At 37.1% G+C, this 18,696-nt stretch overlaps 1 protein-coding gene across 4 annotated transcripts in view; it reads left to right on the top strand.

Annotated features, from left to right (window-relative positions):
- The window catches only part of BMPR1B (bone morphogenetic protein receptor type 1B), a 398,407-nt gene that overhangs the window by 348,866 nt on the left and 30,845 nt on the right, over nt 1-18,696 (top strand). For all 4 annotated transcript variants that reach the window (XM_017542431.2, XM_017542435.2, XM_017542436.2 and 1 more), the window contains 3 exons: nt 1,192-1,351; nt 11,329-11,431; nt 12,273-12,375. In XM_017542431.2, coding sequence (XP_017397920.1) covers nt 1,209-1,351; nt 11,329-11,431; nt 12,273-12,375 — 349 coding nt within the window. In that variant the 5' untranslated portion in view covers nt 1,192-1,208. The remainder of the gene's footprint in view (nt 1-1,191; nt 1,352-11,328; nt 11,432-12,272; nt 12,376-18,696) is intronic.

Consider the following 18,696-nt stretch of genomic DNA (forward strand, 5'->3'; position numbering starts at 1 on the left):
TCTATGTAAGATAAACATTGTAAACTCTTGACATGAGATTTGGTGCCTATAATTATCTCCATTTTAAGGATAAGAATATGAGTCACAAGATTCTTTATAAAATCATCTAAGGACAACTAACTTGGTAAATAGTAAAGCCTAATGTTGAACCCAGAACATCTTTTTCTGAGAGATCATGTCTACCATGATGCCTTCTATCAAAGGTATTAGAAACATCACTACAGTAGTAGGTAGGCATTTTGCATTTCTCCATGCTGATGGGGAAGATGTATCTTTTGAAATGTATCTTGATATTAACTAAGTTTGTATCTTCCTACCCAATTTTACAGATTAAATATTTCTAATAATTTGTCGTTGTTATTGTTGTTTGTTTTTATTGAGATGGAGTCTCGCTCTGTTGCCCAGGCTGGAGTGCAGTGGTACAATCTTGGCTCACTGTAACCTCCGCCTCCTGGGTTCAAGCAATTCTCCTGCCTCTGCCTCTGCCTCTGCCTCTCTGCCTCTGCCTCCCAAATAGCTGGGACTGCAGGCACATGCTGCCATGCCCGGCTGATTTTTGTATTTTTAGTAGAAGCGGGATTTCACCATATTGGCCAGGCTGGTCACGAACTCCTGACCTTGTGATCCACCCGGCCTGGCCTACCAAAGTGCTGGGATTACAGGTGTGAGCCACCAAGCCTGGCCCTAATAATTTCTTTTAAAAGTACATGATATACCTAAAGTAGAGACATTCAGTGATGTAGTAGAAAGACAAGTTTTAAAGATTAAACAATTTGAGTTTAAATGCTAGCTCCATAGTCTATTGGTTGCGTACAGATCTCTAAAACTTTGAGTCTCGATTTTCTCATCTGAAAAATGGGGATGATAGTCTTTACCCATAGAATTACCAGATACAGTAGAGATTGTCCATATAATGTCTCATTGAGCTTGTTGCACTCAAATATAGCTATTATAATTTAACACATAAAATACCATCCTGAAAGGATTATGGGTCTTTCTTTATACTGTATGAGGCATATACTATATAAAAGGCATGGTTTTAATCAAAATACCAAAATATCTGATTTTCTGTTTAAGTCTTTAAGTATCTTGAATACTTCATTTTAAAATGGAATCTTATATTTTCCTTTGGACACAAGTCTGGGATAGCCTACCCTACAGATGCCTAACTGTCACTATTTCTTCTTTCAGCAAACTTCCTTGATAACATGCTTTTGCGAAGTGCAGGAAAATTAAACGTGGGCACCAAGAAAGAGGATGGTGAGAGTACAGCCCCCACCCCTCGTCCGAAGATCTTGCATTGTAAATGCCACCACCATTGTCCAGAAGACTCGGTTAACAATATTTGCAGGTTGGTGATATAAATGATATAAACCTAGCTTTAATAAAAAGTCACACTTTTCAACTATACAACTGTAGAATAGTGTTTCAAATAACACATTTTGGAGAACAGTGCCTAACACTATCATAAACTCTCAGAGCTGTGCCTGTATTAGAGAAATACTGAATTGTGAAGTAGACAGCACACATACACATAAACACAGACCTCAGATCCCAGGCTCCTTGTAAAGGTGCAAATGCCAGTTATTTTCTTTCAAAAGACCTGGTCCCTACAACTAGTTAAACATCAGGGGCTGTCAAATATGTGTGATTTTGTTTGTTTGATGCTGATGTTGTTAGCATTTTGGAAAGAAAACGTAAGCTGCTGGGAATATTCATCAACTGACTCTGGGAGAGAGTACAGTGGTAGAGCTTATGTCATTCCCCCAGTTGCTAAGAAAGACATTGTCAAAATACTAGAAAATGAACTCTTTAATAGGTAAACATGTTTTTATAGATACTTTCTAACATTTGAAACTGGTCTATTTTGCCTTTTTCTTCCTTACATGTCAGTATGCAGCTCCATCAATTCCGCTGATCACGATAGCTGCATTTACTCCTTATGGTAAGGACCACAGTGGATAAAGAGCTATAGCTTAATGAGGCTAGTGTGTGCCCAGAGAGAGAAGTGGGTCAGTTAACTGGACGAGTATAGACCTCAAGAGTTAAAATGTCAGAGAAGCAGAGTGTGCCTCAAGAGAGGGCATGGACTGAAATGGAAAGGTGGACTGCTAGGTTTAGAGTCCAGGTAGAGTCCAGAAGAAAAGAGCCAAGTTCCAATCTGGACATGATACACTTGAGGGTTTTGATGTGTCTGAGTGGAGGTATCAGTATGCAGTTGGATATGGATCTGGGGTTCAGAGAAGAGGTTGAAGAGAAAGGTCAAAGTATGCAGAGCATTAGTCACTGGGCAACCATTTGGGGCTTCATTAGACAGAAGGTGCACAAAGCTGAGTTGAATGCTTTTTTTTTTCCTTTATGAGAGCCTTTAAAAAATGTTTTTATTCTTCCATGAAGCAAAATCTTAATATAAGCTTAACACGGTATCCCACAAGCAACATATATATATAGCACAAGAAACAAATATATTAGCATAGCACAAGAAACATATATTGCCTGAATAACACAGGGAGGAAACCTGGGTATTTTCGTAAATATGTATCTCATTTAATCAGCAAAACAACTTATTCTCAGCTTTAGACATATGAAATTTGGGATCCAGAGAGGTCTAGTAACTTGAATCTTGTACTACAAAGTTGTGACCACTGATTTTGTGCCAAGGTAAAATGATTCCAAAGCCCAGTTTTTCCAGGGAAACACTGGCTCTTTATAGTAAATAGAAAAAGCGTCAGGAAAGTTAAAAAGTGTTTGGAAGAAAGGAAAATTAGCAGGAAGAAACAAAGTAGTGGGATATTTTACTATTGTGTCTTAGTCTGTGGTATTCAGAACACATCTGTGTGTCATTTGAGCTATTGTCCTGGTGATCAGGATTTTCCAAAACTATCCCGGTTTCAAATATTTTTTCCTATTTTCCTGACAAGCTATTTGGGTATCTTAAGTTGGTTTGTTAGAAAGTGTTCAGTTAAGGGTATCTGCAGTGGAAATTCTGTTGTGGGAAGAAGCTTGGTATGTTCAAAAGAAACTGGTTTTTCTAGAGTACAGGGGTAGGAACAGTAGAGTACAGTGGTGGGAGCTGAGCCTGGAGACAGCAGGTCTGGTGACTGTGGTGGGCTGTATTAAGAATGTGATCTTATTCCTAAGTGTTGGAAAGTGAGTGAAGGGAGTTTTGCAGCAGGAGTGGCAGAGGAGTTGACACGATCTGATTTATTTCTTTGCTGCAGAATATTGGATGTATCAGAAGGAGGCAGAAGTGAATGCCAAGAATAGTTAGTTCAGGGAAATTGAACAGTGGATTCAGTAAAGTCAGATCATGTGCAAGAAAATGATCTTGAACTAGGGTGGTGCTGTGATAGGAGTGAATGGGATCTATTTGAAAAATATTTAGAAGGTAGAATTGTGTGATGATGGATTAGATTATCATCTAGGAGGACAACCAGAGAGGCTTGACGGATTTCTGGTTGTAGACTTAAATGCATAGGGTAGACTTTTAATGAAAGAGGACAGATGAAAAGAACTAAGTTCCAGTCTGGACATGACACATGAGGGTTTTGATATGGCTGAGTAGAGGTTTCAGTATGCAGTTGGATATGGATCTGGGGCTCAAAGAAGAGGTCCAGGAGAGAGGTCAAAGTGTGCAGAACATTAGTCACTGTTTGCTGTGAAGCAGACAACCTCAGAACCATAGTGGCTTATAATTAAAGATACTTATTTTTCATTGAGGGGTTTATAAGGCGGCTGTATCTGTGCTACACTCTGCCAGGATTGGGTGGGCTTCACTTCTTGCTGCTGGTTGAGTTTAGGCCTGCTGCACATTTCTTCACTTTTTTTATTTTGGATCAGCAGCTACCCAAGGCATATTCCTTCTCAGAGGAGTGTGAAGGAGCTATTTTTTACAGCTTCTGCTTGTGTCATGTCCTCTGACACTGCATTTTCCAAACAAAATCAAGGTCAGGCAAGGGGAAGCAATGTCCATGGTAAAGTATGAAGAATTGGGATTAATAATAAAACAATCTACCAGAGTACGACTTGGATGTGAGACATTTAATGCTTGGGTAAAGGGGATGTTTGCAAGATAATAAAGAATCCACAATAAAGCAGTGAGTATGGTGTCACTGAAGCCAAGTTTACTTAGAGAAGCAGTAAGGTCAGCTGTGTTGGATCTTCCAGAGAGTAGGATAAGAACTGAAACGTGGCAATCAGATTTATTAGACACTGATAACTGCAGTTTAGATACTTAATGTAGAGATGGAAGTCAGATTAAAATGGGTTATATATTAGGTAGTTGTGAACCTTTGATTTATGGTAGCAAAGCAAAAGTAAACAAAAATATAACAAAGAAAAACAGCCACAGAAAAATGGAACCCCTTAAAAGAACATAGATGCACCATTGCAGTCAACATAAATGGGTTAGCTCATAGAAGTCAACAGAAAACCAACATTGATTGAATTTTAAAATAAATATCAGCATGTTTATTTTTACGTTTCTTTATTCATTACAACATTTCTATAACTAGAGTGTAGCACTATCTGTGTTTGCTAGGTAAGAATTCTGAGGGTCTAAAAAGTTAAGTAATTTTCCGTAGTTATGATGATACAATAGAAAAATTGTGCCAGGACTCCAGAGTCCTGAATTCTTGGCCAGCAGCCAGTCCTGATATTGGTGCTCAAAGGAGAAAATATTCGCTCTTGAGTAAAATGCACATGTATTTTCCTAATGAAGTATTGATTCTAGTTGAATTTTTCTGTGAGCTGAAATCAGTCTTGTGTGAATCACAGGGGCTCCATTTGTTTCTTTGTCCTAAAACCTATATAAATCCATGACTTTCTACTTCCATTCCTGTAAGCACACTCTACTCTCCACCCTCCAAGTCAGTACTTCTCTAGCTAACGCTAGTGAAAGATAATTTTCCCTCCATACTATATTGTATACTGATACATTTCCAAAGTATAATAAAAAACAAATTCTTGGAAACATTCGTTTTAAAAATACTTGCAAAACTCCATTTTTATTGGCTATTATTTACCTTCAACAGACATAAATTTGTTCCTTTAAATTGCTATACAAGTTTTCATTTTTAAATTCCCCCTTTCACAGATCAGTAGCAAGCAGTTTGCTGACCTACCGGGGAACACACCTTGAGTAATACTGCACTAAATGTTACCCTTCCAGGTAAAAGAGTTTAAAGGATTAGGGTTTTCTAATGTGTACCTTAGAAAAACGCTAGTCTAAATTGTCTGGCCTGAGGCCTTGTACCACCCAGATCTTGGCCAAACTGAGTGTTTTGGTAGGTTTCATGTTCATTATCACTTTCACCTCCCTGAAGAGAATAATCCAAAAGGAGGCAAGAGTGAATCGTACTTAAGAGAACCTGAAATCCCACATTCTGATTTAGTGGACATATGCAAGGTTTTAGAGGCTTGTAAACTCTTTTTCAGTACCATCAATTACGCCACCAGCTTTCACCAAGGCCAGAGTCATTCTTGGCTTGATCTCTATCAGGTGCAGATGTGGCTGCTTCCAAAATCCATGCCATTGCCATAGCTCATGACATTCACATTAAAGGATGTAGTACAAACATAGTGTGAGTGAATACAGTAATAGAGCCTTTTTTAATATCTGTATCTATATTTCAAAGTAAGGGGTAAAGCCATTGTCCTGTCTCCCTTGAGATAGCGTCTGTTTTCTAAATATCTTTCCATGTGTCACTTTGCGTTGTAATCCATCCGGTTTCATTTCCAGATTCTACTCTTAGGACCACAGACCTACAGTGCTACAGTCTCCTTGAGTAACTCTTCTTACGTGGCTTTCAGCATGCCATTGTTCTGTTTCATTTTCCTGTCCTAGCAAGTGTTATCTGGGTCTTGTTTATTTTTTTCTCCATATAATCAAATCTGGCTTCACATATCATTCCTTGTTTTACTTGATGTGGTCTGTAATCATCATTTTGTCTTGCTCTTACCACCTGTCTCAAGTTCCTCCTCCTCCTCACGCATGTTATGCTCTTAAAAAACTTATTTTTGACTCTTTTCTTCAAAGACACTCTTTAATATTTCTTTACTTATCTTACTGGTTTCTTACCAAGAATTATCCTGCCTGGGCAGTTTTCGGGGTTTACAGATGTAATAAATCAAATTGTATGTTTGCTCAAAGGATATTCAGATGACACCAGGCTGCTTAAGTGAGGAATTAGGTAAGTCTCCAACTATATGTCCTGAAGAGTCACAGCAGGAAGAAAGAAAAGCTTAGGGGCTGTGAGCCTTTTTACAAAGTTTGTGTTAATGCAGGCTCCTTAAACCTCTTGCTGAGTGTGGTGGTGTGTTTTCAAACAGGTGCTCCTGACCTAAGGTCTCAGAGGATTTAAGTGTGCGTTGTTCTAGTTTGTTCACACATTTTATCTTCCATACCTAATGTCATCATAAACCATCCAGGTTTTTTTCCCCCCACTGTTGCTCAGACCATTTAAACATTGATCTATATAATTATTATTTTTTTCCAGTAGAAAAAGTTGATTTCAAACCATTGCACCTAAGAGAATGGTGGGTTCTTCATTAGAACTTCTCATTCAGTTGTAAGAGGCTGTGATTTTAAATTCACATATGGAGGCTTTTATACGGAATAACTCTCCTTTTGTACCTCTCATTAATCACCAGTGAGAATATTAGATGGCCCGTTTGTTGTTGGATTTAATAGAAAGCGATAATGCAGAGTACTTTAAAATTATTCTGATAGAACCACTGAAGATTTTTGATCAGAGACAAAAAAACAAAAAGGTTTCTCAGGCCGTTCTGTATGGAATGGGTTAGAATCGGGAGAGGAGACAGGAAGTCCTGCTGGAAGGCTCTCAGAGCGATCAAGGTGAGATATGGTGAACATCTGCCTTGGGTGAAATTATACTAGTGCTGGTTGAATATAAAAACAGACAATTTCAAAAAATCTTGTACTGCATAGAAAAAATAAACACAATGCTAAATCATTTGATAAGGGTGCCAGAGAAGGATGTCTGATAGTTACGTGATCTCTAGGATAAAATAAAAAGGGCATTTCTCACATTGGTACTTTGTCATTAATGTTGGAACTTCACCTTCTCCGAATATGTGACCCCTCAGAAGCAAAGCCAGGGAAGGGGAAAGTAGACCCATATATATTTCACACTGTATTCTCTCCACTGCTATGGGAATCCATCAATCCAAGGTGATGGGAGGGAAAAAAGGTAGGATTCTATTACTTTGGTAATTACTGCTACTTAGCATTCTTCTTTGCTTACTTCACAGTTAGTAGAAAACATTTATGTAGCTTATGATGTCTGTCCCGACTCCTGGAAGTTGAATGACTTTCTCTTTTCCAGGATTTGTGGCCTTTGTAGACTAAGAGTTCCTCAAAATGTACCCTTGCATACTCAGCACCCAACTCTGCTTGGGTCATAGTATCCTTGATAAATGTAAAACGTACCACTGTTAACAGAGCTCTGAGCAGCTTTCAGCTGTTTTAGTTAATAGACTAAAAATCTGCACCATTTAAAGGGTAATTCTAAAAGTTACGCGTATCTTTGCATTTACCTGTGACAAAAATGGAAAACTGACTCTATTCCCTTGAGTGAGAGATAAGATATTTTAGAAGACAAGATCTTCTCAAGAACATGCTTACAGATGACCTAAAATCAGTTAACATTTAAAAATCAATTCTGACTAAAATGTAAAAGAAATTCAAAATAAATTTAAGAGTTGTTTTAGGAAAACTGTTGATCTTTCCAGCCAGATGTAATTGAGCAGATACCCATCATATAAATATAATGCTTTCAAACTTCCTATCACTTGATTGAACAGAGGATGTAAACTCTTTTTAACTAATACTTTAAAACATTGTTTTACAATTAAATGAGTCTTTATGAAGATCTAAACAGTTAGAGGAAAAGCTCTGCAATAGTCTCTCCTCAACTGTGGTGGCTATATGAACAACCCTGAGGTTTGCAATGAAGAAACATAAGATCTTAGTGGAAGAATAGAATTAAAGGGACCAAAGTTTGGGTAAACCTCGCAAACACTATACTCATGTTAAGTAAAGATGCTATCAATTCAGTTTCAGATATCTTATAAAATTGATTTCTAACCATTCTACAGCAACTAATGAATGAATTGGGTTCCAGTAGGCTATATTATAAATCTGTTTTGACCATAATAAGAGAAATTTTTGACCATAATAAATGCATCCACTTTCTGAATGCCTATCTACCTAAAAAGAGTCCCACTTGGTCCCTTGAAGCTTTAAAACAGGTAGACACCTTTCTTACAAGTGTATGTTCACCTGGGCATACTGAAAATCTCTTGAGGTAGTTAAATGCCTGATGATTTTTCTAGATGTTTCTTCCACACAGTCCTTTTCTTTTGGAATATTTGGAAAACTTAAAGAGCCTAGAACCTGTATAATCATCCAAGAATTATAACAAAGTTGTTTCTGTTTCGTTTTTCTTTTTTTTTTTTCATATTCTTTGTCTTCCTCCCTGAATCCTCTTCAAGAAAAACAAGACTTGTATTATCACTGCTTTGACTTCATACAGTCTTTAAATTCTCAAGTGCTTTGCATTTTCATGAATTAACATTTTGTCAAGAGGCATTTAGCCCTGATGACTGAATACCTTATATACTCAGCTACTGTTTCATTTTGCTTTCACTTTTCTTTGTCTATAACACAGGGGCAGCATTTTTGAAATGTTACATCAACCATCTTTTATTTCATTCATAATCATTACTATAGTTCCATGGTTCATCCTATGTTCATGTTTATATCTCACTATTTTCAATTTTGTTTAAAATTATTTCTACTTTTATTCCCTTCTTGATTCTTCATTTCATCTTTTTATCACTTCTAACACTCTGGGAACAAGGGTAACAATCTGTCTATAAAACTAGGCTTAAACATGGCAACCAGGCAGCAGAATGTTCACACAGGCCAGTAGTAAGAGTTAATTGTGACAGCCTGTAGCCATTTCTTAGAGGTGGGCAAAAATGATTAGCTTTGACTCCGGAACATAGCTTTGTTTCCCTGTGTGCTTGCTTGAGGGTTGAAAGTTTTCAAGTAATTCTTGAACTTCTGTAATTGTACTGCTAGTTTCCAGTTGAAGTTCCTGGCTAGAGAGCAATGTCAGTGAGAAGGGTATAAATTCATTTGCGTTGTGGCAGCTGATAAGCCATTGATATGGGTATCTCACCTCCTTTTTTATCTTCCAACTAAATATTTGATTCCTTTCTGAATTTATGACTTATGGGGCATGGATTATTTTCCCAGGGTTCCCTTCCCTCTCCACTCTTTATGTTTTTAGCTCCCCTCTCTTTGCAGACACGGGAGTGTGTATTTTTATAGCTTGAATTTACTCTCTCTGATGTTTCTTTTTATTTCCTAGGACATTGTAGCAGTAACTTGACAGTAGCTTTACCAGGTTTGTCTATGCCTTTTTTTAAATTCTTAAAAGTTGCGTAGAAGTACATTTCTATTTACTCATATTTTGAGTAAGAAGAACCCATGATAAAGAGAAATTACTCTTTAGATTTAATTTAGGGTATTGACTTCTGTAGCCCCTATACCTTCCTGATATCATAAAATTAGGATGACTATAATTTCTGATAATTTTTGAATTTTGATTTTGATGAGAACTGAGTTATACATGTAGTCTAAATGTGAAGGAAAGGAATAAAAAAGTCACAGGTATTACTTGTACATATTGTTTAAATTCCTAAGGAACAGATATTTTAATTATTCCTTTCAGTGTTTACATGTTTTACATTTTTATAGCAGTTTCAGTAAATCGGTTAAAAAGACCCGAAGAATTAAAGGCATGCGCTGTTCAGAGACAGTCTTTCTTCCACAACAATAGTCAAGCTTTTTGACCTTGGTCTAAGAGAGAGATTTATCATTGGCCCTTTTTAGCCATTCGTTAGTATGTTTGAATTTTGTTGTGCTGGCTCTTATAAAGTGAAGTATTTTGGATCACTTGAGGCTTATAAGACAAGTAAACAATTCTGAGGGTGTTGATAATAACTGAAGGGCTCACATATAGCAGAATGCTGCTACCATTAAGGCAGAATAGATAAACCCACAAATCATGGCTAATGCCATTCTCAGAGCTTTCTTCCCATGACCCTTCAGGATTACATTGCCATATCTGTCTTAGATGCTGAACATGCGTATGTATGAGGAAAGGATGGACATATAGTTTAGTACTTTATTTCTTAAGACATTCAGTGCTGGTTTATGACTTATATTGGGAGTCTGCTGGCATTCATCACCCAAACTTGTGAAGATATTATGTCTGTTTACAAACAATTCTATGTGTAACAGATTTGTTTTTTATTTTAGTCCTAAAGGGCATAGTGGAAAGCACATGGTGAAGTGAGAGACCCTTGATTCAAGGCCCAATTCTGTAACTGTCTTTTGACCTTGTATCAATTTACTATCCTTTTATAACTTTAATTTTAATTATAACTTTAATAACTTTAATTATTATACAAATAATAATACTTTTTGTTGAGAGGATTAAATGACACAGAATAAGTGAAAGTTATTTTTAATCTAGAAAACAATACAGAATTTAAAATTTTCTTTCTTCTCCACTGTCTTATCAAGAACCCTTCTTTCTGTTGCCTGTCTTTACCCCACTTCCAAATGAAGCCCATACTTCTTACAACAAAACTTGATTTCTTCATATGACAGGACATCCCAGAAGCAGAGGTTCTAAATGGCAGAATCTCAGTTATGCTATGCTTGATCCCAACTCCTACCTGTCTTTAGTTTTTGTGCTTTGATAAGAAATAAATGTACTTCACTATCTCAGAGCAAGTAGAACAGGATAAGCACTCACCTGCCTGGATTTCAACTGCTGCACTCCACACTAACTGTAGGACCTTTGGAAGCTACTCAAGCGCTCTGAGCTTCAGTTTCTTCATCTAGAAAGCAACAGTAGTGCTACCTTCCTCACAGAGTTTGTCTGGATTTGTCTGGAAAAGCAATATCTGTGAAGGGCCAAAATAAGTGTTCAGTAATTTATATCTATGTGGTTCATAGTAATTAATGTTATATGTTATATGGGAATGTTGGTTCCTTTCTCACAAGTTTCTGGACAAAAGAGATATTACAAAATGTTTTTATGATTATCAGATCCACTTTTATAAAATGAAGTTTTTGGATTCTCTTAACAGATTGTTGATATTCTCCTTGTTGCACTAAAATAAATGACACCCATCACTTACTTCGTTTTCCCTTAGGCACATACATACACACATACACACTGACTCACGCACATGCTCTGTTTCTCACTTTGCCTATTTGGTCTTCAGCACAGACGGATATTGTTTCACGATGATAGAAGAGGATGACTCTGGGATGCCTGTGGTCACTTCTGGATGCCTAGGACTAGAAGGCTCAGATTTTCAGTGTCGGGTAAGAAAGAAAACTTGATTCTGTAACCTTTCATTGGCTAGATTTCCAACCAGTTTCAAGCAAGATAAAACCATTCTTTTTCTTTTTCTTGGCCAGCCCATTTTTAGTATAGTCATGTACTGCACAAAAACAGTTAGGTCAGCAATAGATGGCAGGTATGATGACAGTGGATGGTGGTCCCATAATATAGCACCATATTTTGGCTGTACCTTTTTTATGTTTAGATACACAAATGGTTACTATTGTGCCTTACTTGCCTGTAGTATTGAGTTCAGTGACATGCTGTACAGATTTTTGCCCTAGGAGTAATAGACTTTATCTTAGAGCATAGTTGTGTAGTAGGCTGTACCATCTGGGTTTATGCATGTGCACTCTGTGATGATCTCACAATGACAAAGTCACTCTGTAACATGTTTCCTACATCATATCCCTGTCTTTAAGTGACACGTGATTGTAATTTAGAAAACTGAAATTTTCCATTGGACAATTCTTCCTTCATTTTGAAATCAAATATTATTTTTATTTTTGCTGTTAATTTCTTGCTTAGTGTCCCTTTAGGGGATCTTCATCAAAATCCGATTTAGCTTGTTGCATGAATCCAAGCTGCCTTCCTCAGTTTATCCAGTTTTATTAGAAATGTAGTAGTAATTTTGTTGAAATGCAAAAGTTGCAATAAGATAATACATGGTAACTTGAAATAAATTACCTTATAGAAGAGAACATATTTAAGGTATTTGGGTGAAATTATTAGAATTTTAAATTAGTTTTCTAAATAGTTTTAGATGATGTGACTTTGAAATTTAGAAAAAACCCACTAATAGCTGTTTGGGTTCAATTACAGGACACTCCCATTCCTCATCAAAGAAGATCAATTGAATGTTGCACAGAAAGGAATGAATGTAATAAAGACCTGCACCCTACACTGCCTCCACTGAAAAACAGAGGTAAGGGAGGAAGGCTTCCAGGCTGGAAAATCATTAGCTATAATGAAAATAAAAACTAAAAACTAGAATCATTCTCTCTCAACCTACCTATACCATTTTCTACTGTTGGGGCAGAGTGCTGAAGCCAGATGACAGAGAACCTTCAAAGACATGTGCAAGTAGTTTGTGGGAAAACAGTCATATGTGATTTCACTTTTATGATTTTTTCCCACTTCTGTTTAGAAAATTGCTATTCCTAGAGTTTGAAATGTATTTCAGGGTGGAGGTAGGAGATAGCTCTCTATGCTTCTCCCTGAAAGTTATTAGAAGTTGTAGTTCACCTCAAAACTACCATTTGGGTACATTTATTTTAAGAGTAAAGAACCTATAAAGGACTAAATTAAACATTATTTGCTATATGGCATTTGCTTTTGTTTATGCTAGAGTAATACTTTTTCGTCAAAGCATATCAACATATTGATAAAATGGGGAAGATGCCTAAAAGTTTAGTTTCAAAACTTATCCATTTAAGTGTTGTTCCTTTAAAATGACAAACATTGCGTTCCAGAGACCTTTCATTTGCAACAGCTCTCATATTCCCTTTCTCCTCCTCTGTGCTGTTACACACACACACACACACACACACCCACACCCACACCCACCCACCCACCCATCATTTTTTTGGTGGTTGTTGCAGAATTTTAAGTCCTGAATCTTATCTAAGTGATTTCAAATGATTTTTCGTGATTGATTTTATTTCTTGAGAAAAACTTTTCAACAAACTATAATGGAATTTCATGACTTTGTCTTCTGTCTCTCTCTATTTCTCTTCTCTTGTGAGAGAGCAAGACCCTGTCTCCAAAAATATATATATAATATATATGTAAAATATATATTTTTATATATTTTTTTGGAGACAGGATCTTGCCCTGTCACCCAGGCTGGAGTGCAGTGGTGTGATTATAGTTCATTGCAACCTCTACCTTCTGGGCTTAGGCAGTCCTCCCACCTCAGCCTCCCCAGTAACTGGGAAAACAGGTGCGCACCACCACACCCAACTAGAATTTTGTGATTTTGATAACATTTTGTAAGATTTGTTCCTGCTCTAGCCTAGAAAGCTATGCAAGATTGGTTAATAATAATTCACATCAAAGTTTCACAGGCATTTTTTTTTTAAATTTGGCAGGCCACATGCTAGGTGTTAGGAATACAGAAATGAATGAAGAAAATTATTCCTCCCAAGAAGTTTACATTATAGTGTAAGAGAGAATCATGTCAACAACTATATTTGTTCAGGAATATCTCCGTAGTATAGTTAGATTATAAAGTGTATTAAGAACATAATAGAGTGAGTTCTGGCTCTGCCTGGGGGAGGAGGTTGTCAGACAGCCTCCTAGAAGTGATACCTGCACAAGACTTTAAGGATGAACAAGCGTGTGCTAAGTGGATGAGGCAGGATAGGCTAAGTATATAAAATTTTTAAAATTTAAATGGGTAACATTAGCCAAACATTCTGCCAAGGATTACATTAATTAGTCCATTTTAGCCTCATAGCAGCCCTGCGAGGTACATAGGATTGTTCTTCCCACTTTAAAGATAAGGAAAACACAGCATGGGAGAGGTCTATTAACTTTGAGTTTGCATAACCTGTAAGTAGCAGTGATACTAAACAGATGCAGTAGTAAGTGCAGAGGTCTGGTTTGAAATATTTGAGAAGCATTTGCAAAATACAGGAGTATGAAACAGCGTGACTGGTTAGAGAAAATCTCGTAGTTAAGAGAGATGGGGACTGAGCACAGTGGTTCACACCTGTAATCTCAGCACTTTGGAAGACTGAGGTGGGAGGACCAGCCTGGGCAACATAGCAAGACTCCATCTCTCCAAAAAAAAAAAAAAATTGTTTTAATGATCTGGGTGTGGTGATACACATCTGTAGCAGTAGCTACTAGGGAGGCTAATGTGGGAAGATCACTTGAGCCTAGAAGTTCGAGGTTGTATTGAGCTACAGTCATGCCACTGCAGTCCAACCTGGGCGACATAATTGGACACTCTCTAAAAAAATATTTTAAATAAATAAGAAAAGAGAGATGGGGCCAGATTTCATTGGGAATATGAAGGTGAGGGAGTATTGTCTGAGGAGGATGTAGGGATTTAGGAAAATAGTACAATAAAACTCCAAAGGACAGAGTGAAAAGGCTTAGAAAAGGAGGGTAGGAACTATGAGAGACGAGTTCTTGGTCCAGGGCAGTGTGGACATGAGGATGCAGGAGTGGCTAGTGGACTCTGTTGGGCATTGTGTAAAGTGGCTAGCTTTGGTGGAGTTCAGTAGCATTAGAATGCACTGCTTTGAGCCCTGAGGATCTTAGGTGGGTACCTCAGGAATCTTTCCAGATTCCATTGCTTTGCCAGTGCCTCAGCAAGGTTTCTGCAGACTCTACTCAGGCAGTTCTTAGTTGCAAAGTCTCTGCAGATTCTTATCTTTTTGGCCCAGTTGTTTTGGGGTCAAGTAAATGTCACTGCAGATTATAGGCCAAGAGCACTGATGTTTTTACATAGCTGTATGCTGTTTTTTTTTTTTTTTTCTTTTCTTACTGCATTTGTGAACCATCTTCTAGTCTCATAAAAACAGTCCTGGCATTTTAAGCAGTTATGAAACTAGTTATCAGAGAGGAGACAGCAGTGACATAATGCAGTTTTGGTATGTAACCACTGGTGATTCTGAACTTGACTCTCATAGTGAACAAGACTTCCCCTGGGAGTTCTCAGTTCTACTTCCCAGAGCAGCTGGAGTGACAGCACAGGTAGAAATCTGCTGTCCTGAAGAGAGCTGACAGCTGTGGGCTCTGCTCTTTTCCGGCTCTTATCTGGAGCTGTTCACTTTCTGAGACTCTGGCTGTGGCTTGAATGTTTATATTGTTAGTGCTCTGAGCACATGTAATGGAAGATTAAAACATGACCAGTGTGACCAGCAGAAACAAAAGGTTTATTGATAAGGATCACCTATTCATGTGAGAAGACAAGGAGGCTGCTGCGGATAGGGTTATGGGGCAAATGAAAGGAAAATGGGAAGGTAATGCTAGCCTTAAATAAAGTGCTTGATAGTAAGGAAAGAATCCCTTGATCCTTCTGGTCTCGTTGTTCTCATAAATCAGAAATATAGTAAGATAAGTAATAAACAGTGTTCTAGCAGCTCAGGGTGTATCCCGTATCTTGCGTTTACATGGAAAGTAAAAGGCAGTGAAGCTTGGAGTTTTAGTAAAATTGTATCATGGGAATGGAAAAGTGTTCTGTGTTCATATACTGATAATACATTATGATTATGTGGATAGTTCTAGTTTTGGTTGAGTATCTAGCATTCTCCTAAAATCTAAAATTTTTGCAAAATCAGGCTTTTGTTATCTTTAAATTGGAAATGCATGTAAGCTAAGTTTCCAGTGGCAGTCTTAACATATTTGTGTGCTACAGTGTTTGGATGCTTCTATCTGTATTAAAATACTGTGAGTTGTGCTTTCACTGGCTGAGGTATTGTGACATTTTGGATTTATTTTTAACTCTTTATATAACCTAAGAGAGAGGGGAATGGAAGAAGAAATTTATTAAGGTAATTTATTGTGTTAAATTTTAGCCTGCATAACATTAAGAGCTTACAGATTATTTTCAAGATTTACTAAGCAGCATGTTTTAGACAATGAATGCTCAAATTATATGTAATTCCTGTTTGTTCTGACGCCTGAATGGCTTTTTTACACTTGTGCTGTAATATGTCAAGTTCCTGAACTCCTTTTTCCTAGATTATTGGGAACATTTCTTAATTTATTAATATGAAAACTGCTGGTTTTAGTGGCCTCCCATTTAGAGTTTTCAGATGCAGACAACTTTAATTAATATTTGCAACTATTATGAATCACAAATAGTTGTTAAACATATGTATTTTAGACTGATAAGTAAATCAACATTGATCATCATGAGTTTTGGTCAAGAAATTTGCAGTGGATTTTAGTTTTTAATAGTTAATCCCAAGTTTTTCTGAAATATTTCACAGATTTCTTTTTTCTTTTTAAATTTCAGCTTTTATTTTTATATGTATGGGGTACAGTTGAAGACTGCTACATGGGTATACTGGACCCAGGTAGTGAGTATAGTACCCAATAGGTAGTTTTTCAGCCCATCTCTCCCCACCCCCTTAGTCCACAGTGTCTGTTATTTCCATGCTTATGTCCGTGTGTGCTCAGTGTTTAGCTACCACCTATAAGTGAGAACATGCAGCATTTAGTTTTCTGTTCCTGCATTAATTCACTTAGGACTATGGCCTCCAGCTCCATCCACGTTGCTGCAAAGGATGTCATTTCATTCTTTTTTATGGCACATAGTATTTCATGGTGTATGTGTACCACATTTTCTTTATCCTGCACACCATTGATGAGCAGCTAGGTTGATTCTATGTCTTTGTTATTGTGAATAGTGTAGCAGTGAACATACAAATGCATGTCTCTTTTTGGCATAATGATCTATATTCCTTTGGATATATGCACAGCAACACTCTTATTCAACAGAGCACTGGAAGTCCTAGTCAGAGCAATCAGACTCAAGAAAGAAAGAAAAGGCATCCTTAGGAAAAGAAGAAAAACTATTTTCACTCATGATATGATTCTATACTTAGAAAAACCTAAAGACTCGACCAAAAGGCTACTAGAACTGTTAAACAAGTTCAGCAAGGTTTAAGGATATAAAATGAATATACAAAAATCAGTCAGTAATGTTTCTTTTTCTTTTCGTTTTTTTTTTTTTTTTTTTTTTTTTTTTTTTTTTTTTTTTTTTTTTTTTTTTTTTTTTTTGAGATGGAGTCTCACTGAATCACCCAGGCTGGAGTGCAGTGATGTGATTCCTGCTTACTACAACCTCCACCTCCTGCATTGAAGCGATTCTCCCGCCTCAGCCTCCTGAGTAGCTGGGATAACAGGCATGTGGCATCATACTTGGCTAATTTTGTATTTTTGTAGAGATGGGATTTTGCCACATTGGCCAGGCTGGTCTCAAACTCCTGACCTCAGGTGATTCACACCTCGGCCTCTCAAAGAGGCCTGCTGGGATTATAGGTGTGAGCCACCGTGCTTGGCTAGTCAGTAACATTTCTATACACCAATAACGTCCAGGCTGAGAGTCACATCAAGAACACACTCCCATTTACAATAGTCACAAAGAAAATGAAATACATAGGAAGACAACTAACCAGGAAGGTGAAAGACCTTTACAAGGAGAACTACAAAACGCTGCTGAAAGAAATCAGAGACAACCCAAATGGAAAACATCCTATGCTCATGGATTGGAAGATTTATTTTCAGTTTATGTGTTTATGCTAATCTCCTGGATATTTTGATCCAGGCATGCAATGTGAAATAAGCATATCATGGGGAATGGAGTGTCCATCTCCTCAAGCATTAATCCTTTGACTACATTACTATTCAGTAAGATAGTGTGTTTGTTCTTAGGAAGTACACTCTGAAGTATTTATAAGTGGATAGTGGCATTATGTCTGTAACTATAAATGATCCAGAAATAATACAGACATACAAATAAGTAAACAAATAAAAATTTGAATTCAAATATATATATGCGTACTATATATAAAGAGAGAGAGAGAGAGAGAGGCACTGAGAAAGCAAGAGAATTATTTAAACAATGGTAAAATGTTAACAATGAGAAATCCAGGTGAAGGGCACATTGGAATTCTTTTTTCTTAGAATGGTTTTTCTGTAAGGCTGAAATTATTTCAAAATAATTAAAATTGATGTTCACATTGATGGTAAAATAGAAATTAATGTAACCTTCTAAAAAGAATACTTGACAATATGTATGAAAGACTTAAAATATATGTCCTTTACTAGATCTACTTCCGGGAATCTTATTGAGGAAATAATCATTGGCATGTGCAGAGATGCATGTGTAAGAGTGTTTATTACAGAATTTTATATATTATAACAAAGAAGCCTTATGGCAAAATCTTTAGAATCTCCTAAGTGTATGACAGTAGGAGATTCACTTTCTAATTAGGATTATTTTATGTATAATACAATTTTAAAAGTCATGTTATGTTGTAGCAGGGCACAGTGGCTTACAACTATAATCCCAGCACTTTGGGAGGCCCGAGGGTCACTTGAGGCCAGAAGTTCAAGACCAGCCTGGCCAACATGGCAAAACCCCGTCTCTACTAATGATACAAAAATAAGTGGAGTATGGTTGCTCACACCTGTAATCTCGGCTACTCGGGAGGCTGAGGCACAGAATCGCTTGAACCCAGAAGGTAGAGGTTGCAATGAGCTGAGATTGTGCCGCTGCACTCCA

Source organism: Cebus imitator, unplaced genomic scaffold (assembly GCF_001604975.1).
Source record: "Cebus imitator isolate Cc_AM_T3 unplaced genomic scaffold, Cebus_imitator-1.0 Scaffold144, whole genome shotgun sequence".
NCBI classification, from domain to species: Eukaryota; Metazoa; Chordata; class Mammalia; order Primates; family Cebidae; genus Cebus; species Cebus imitator.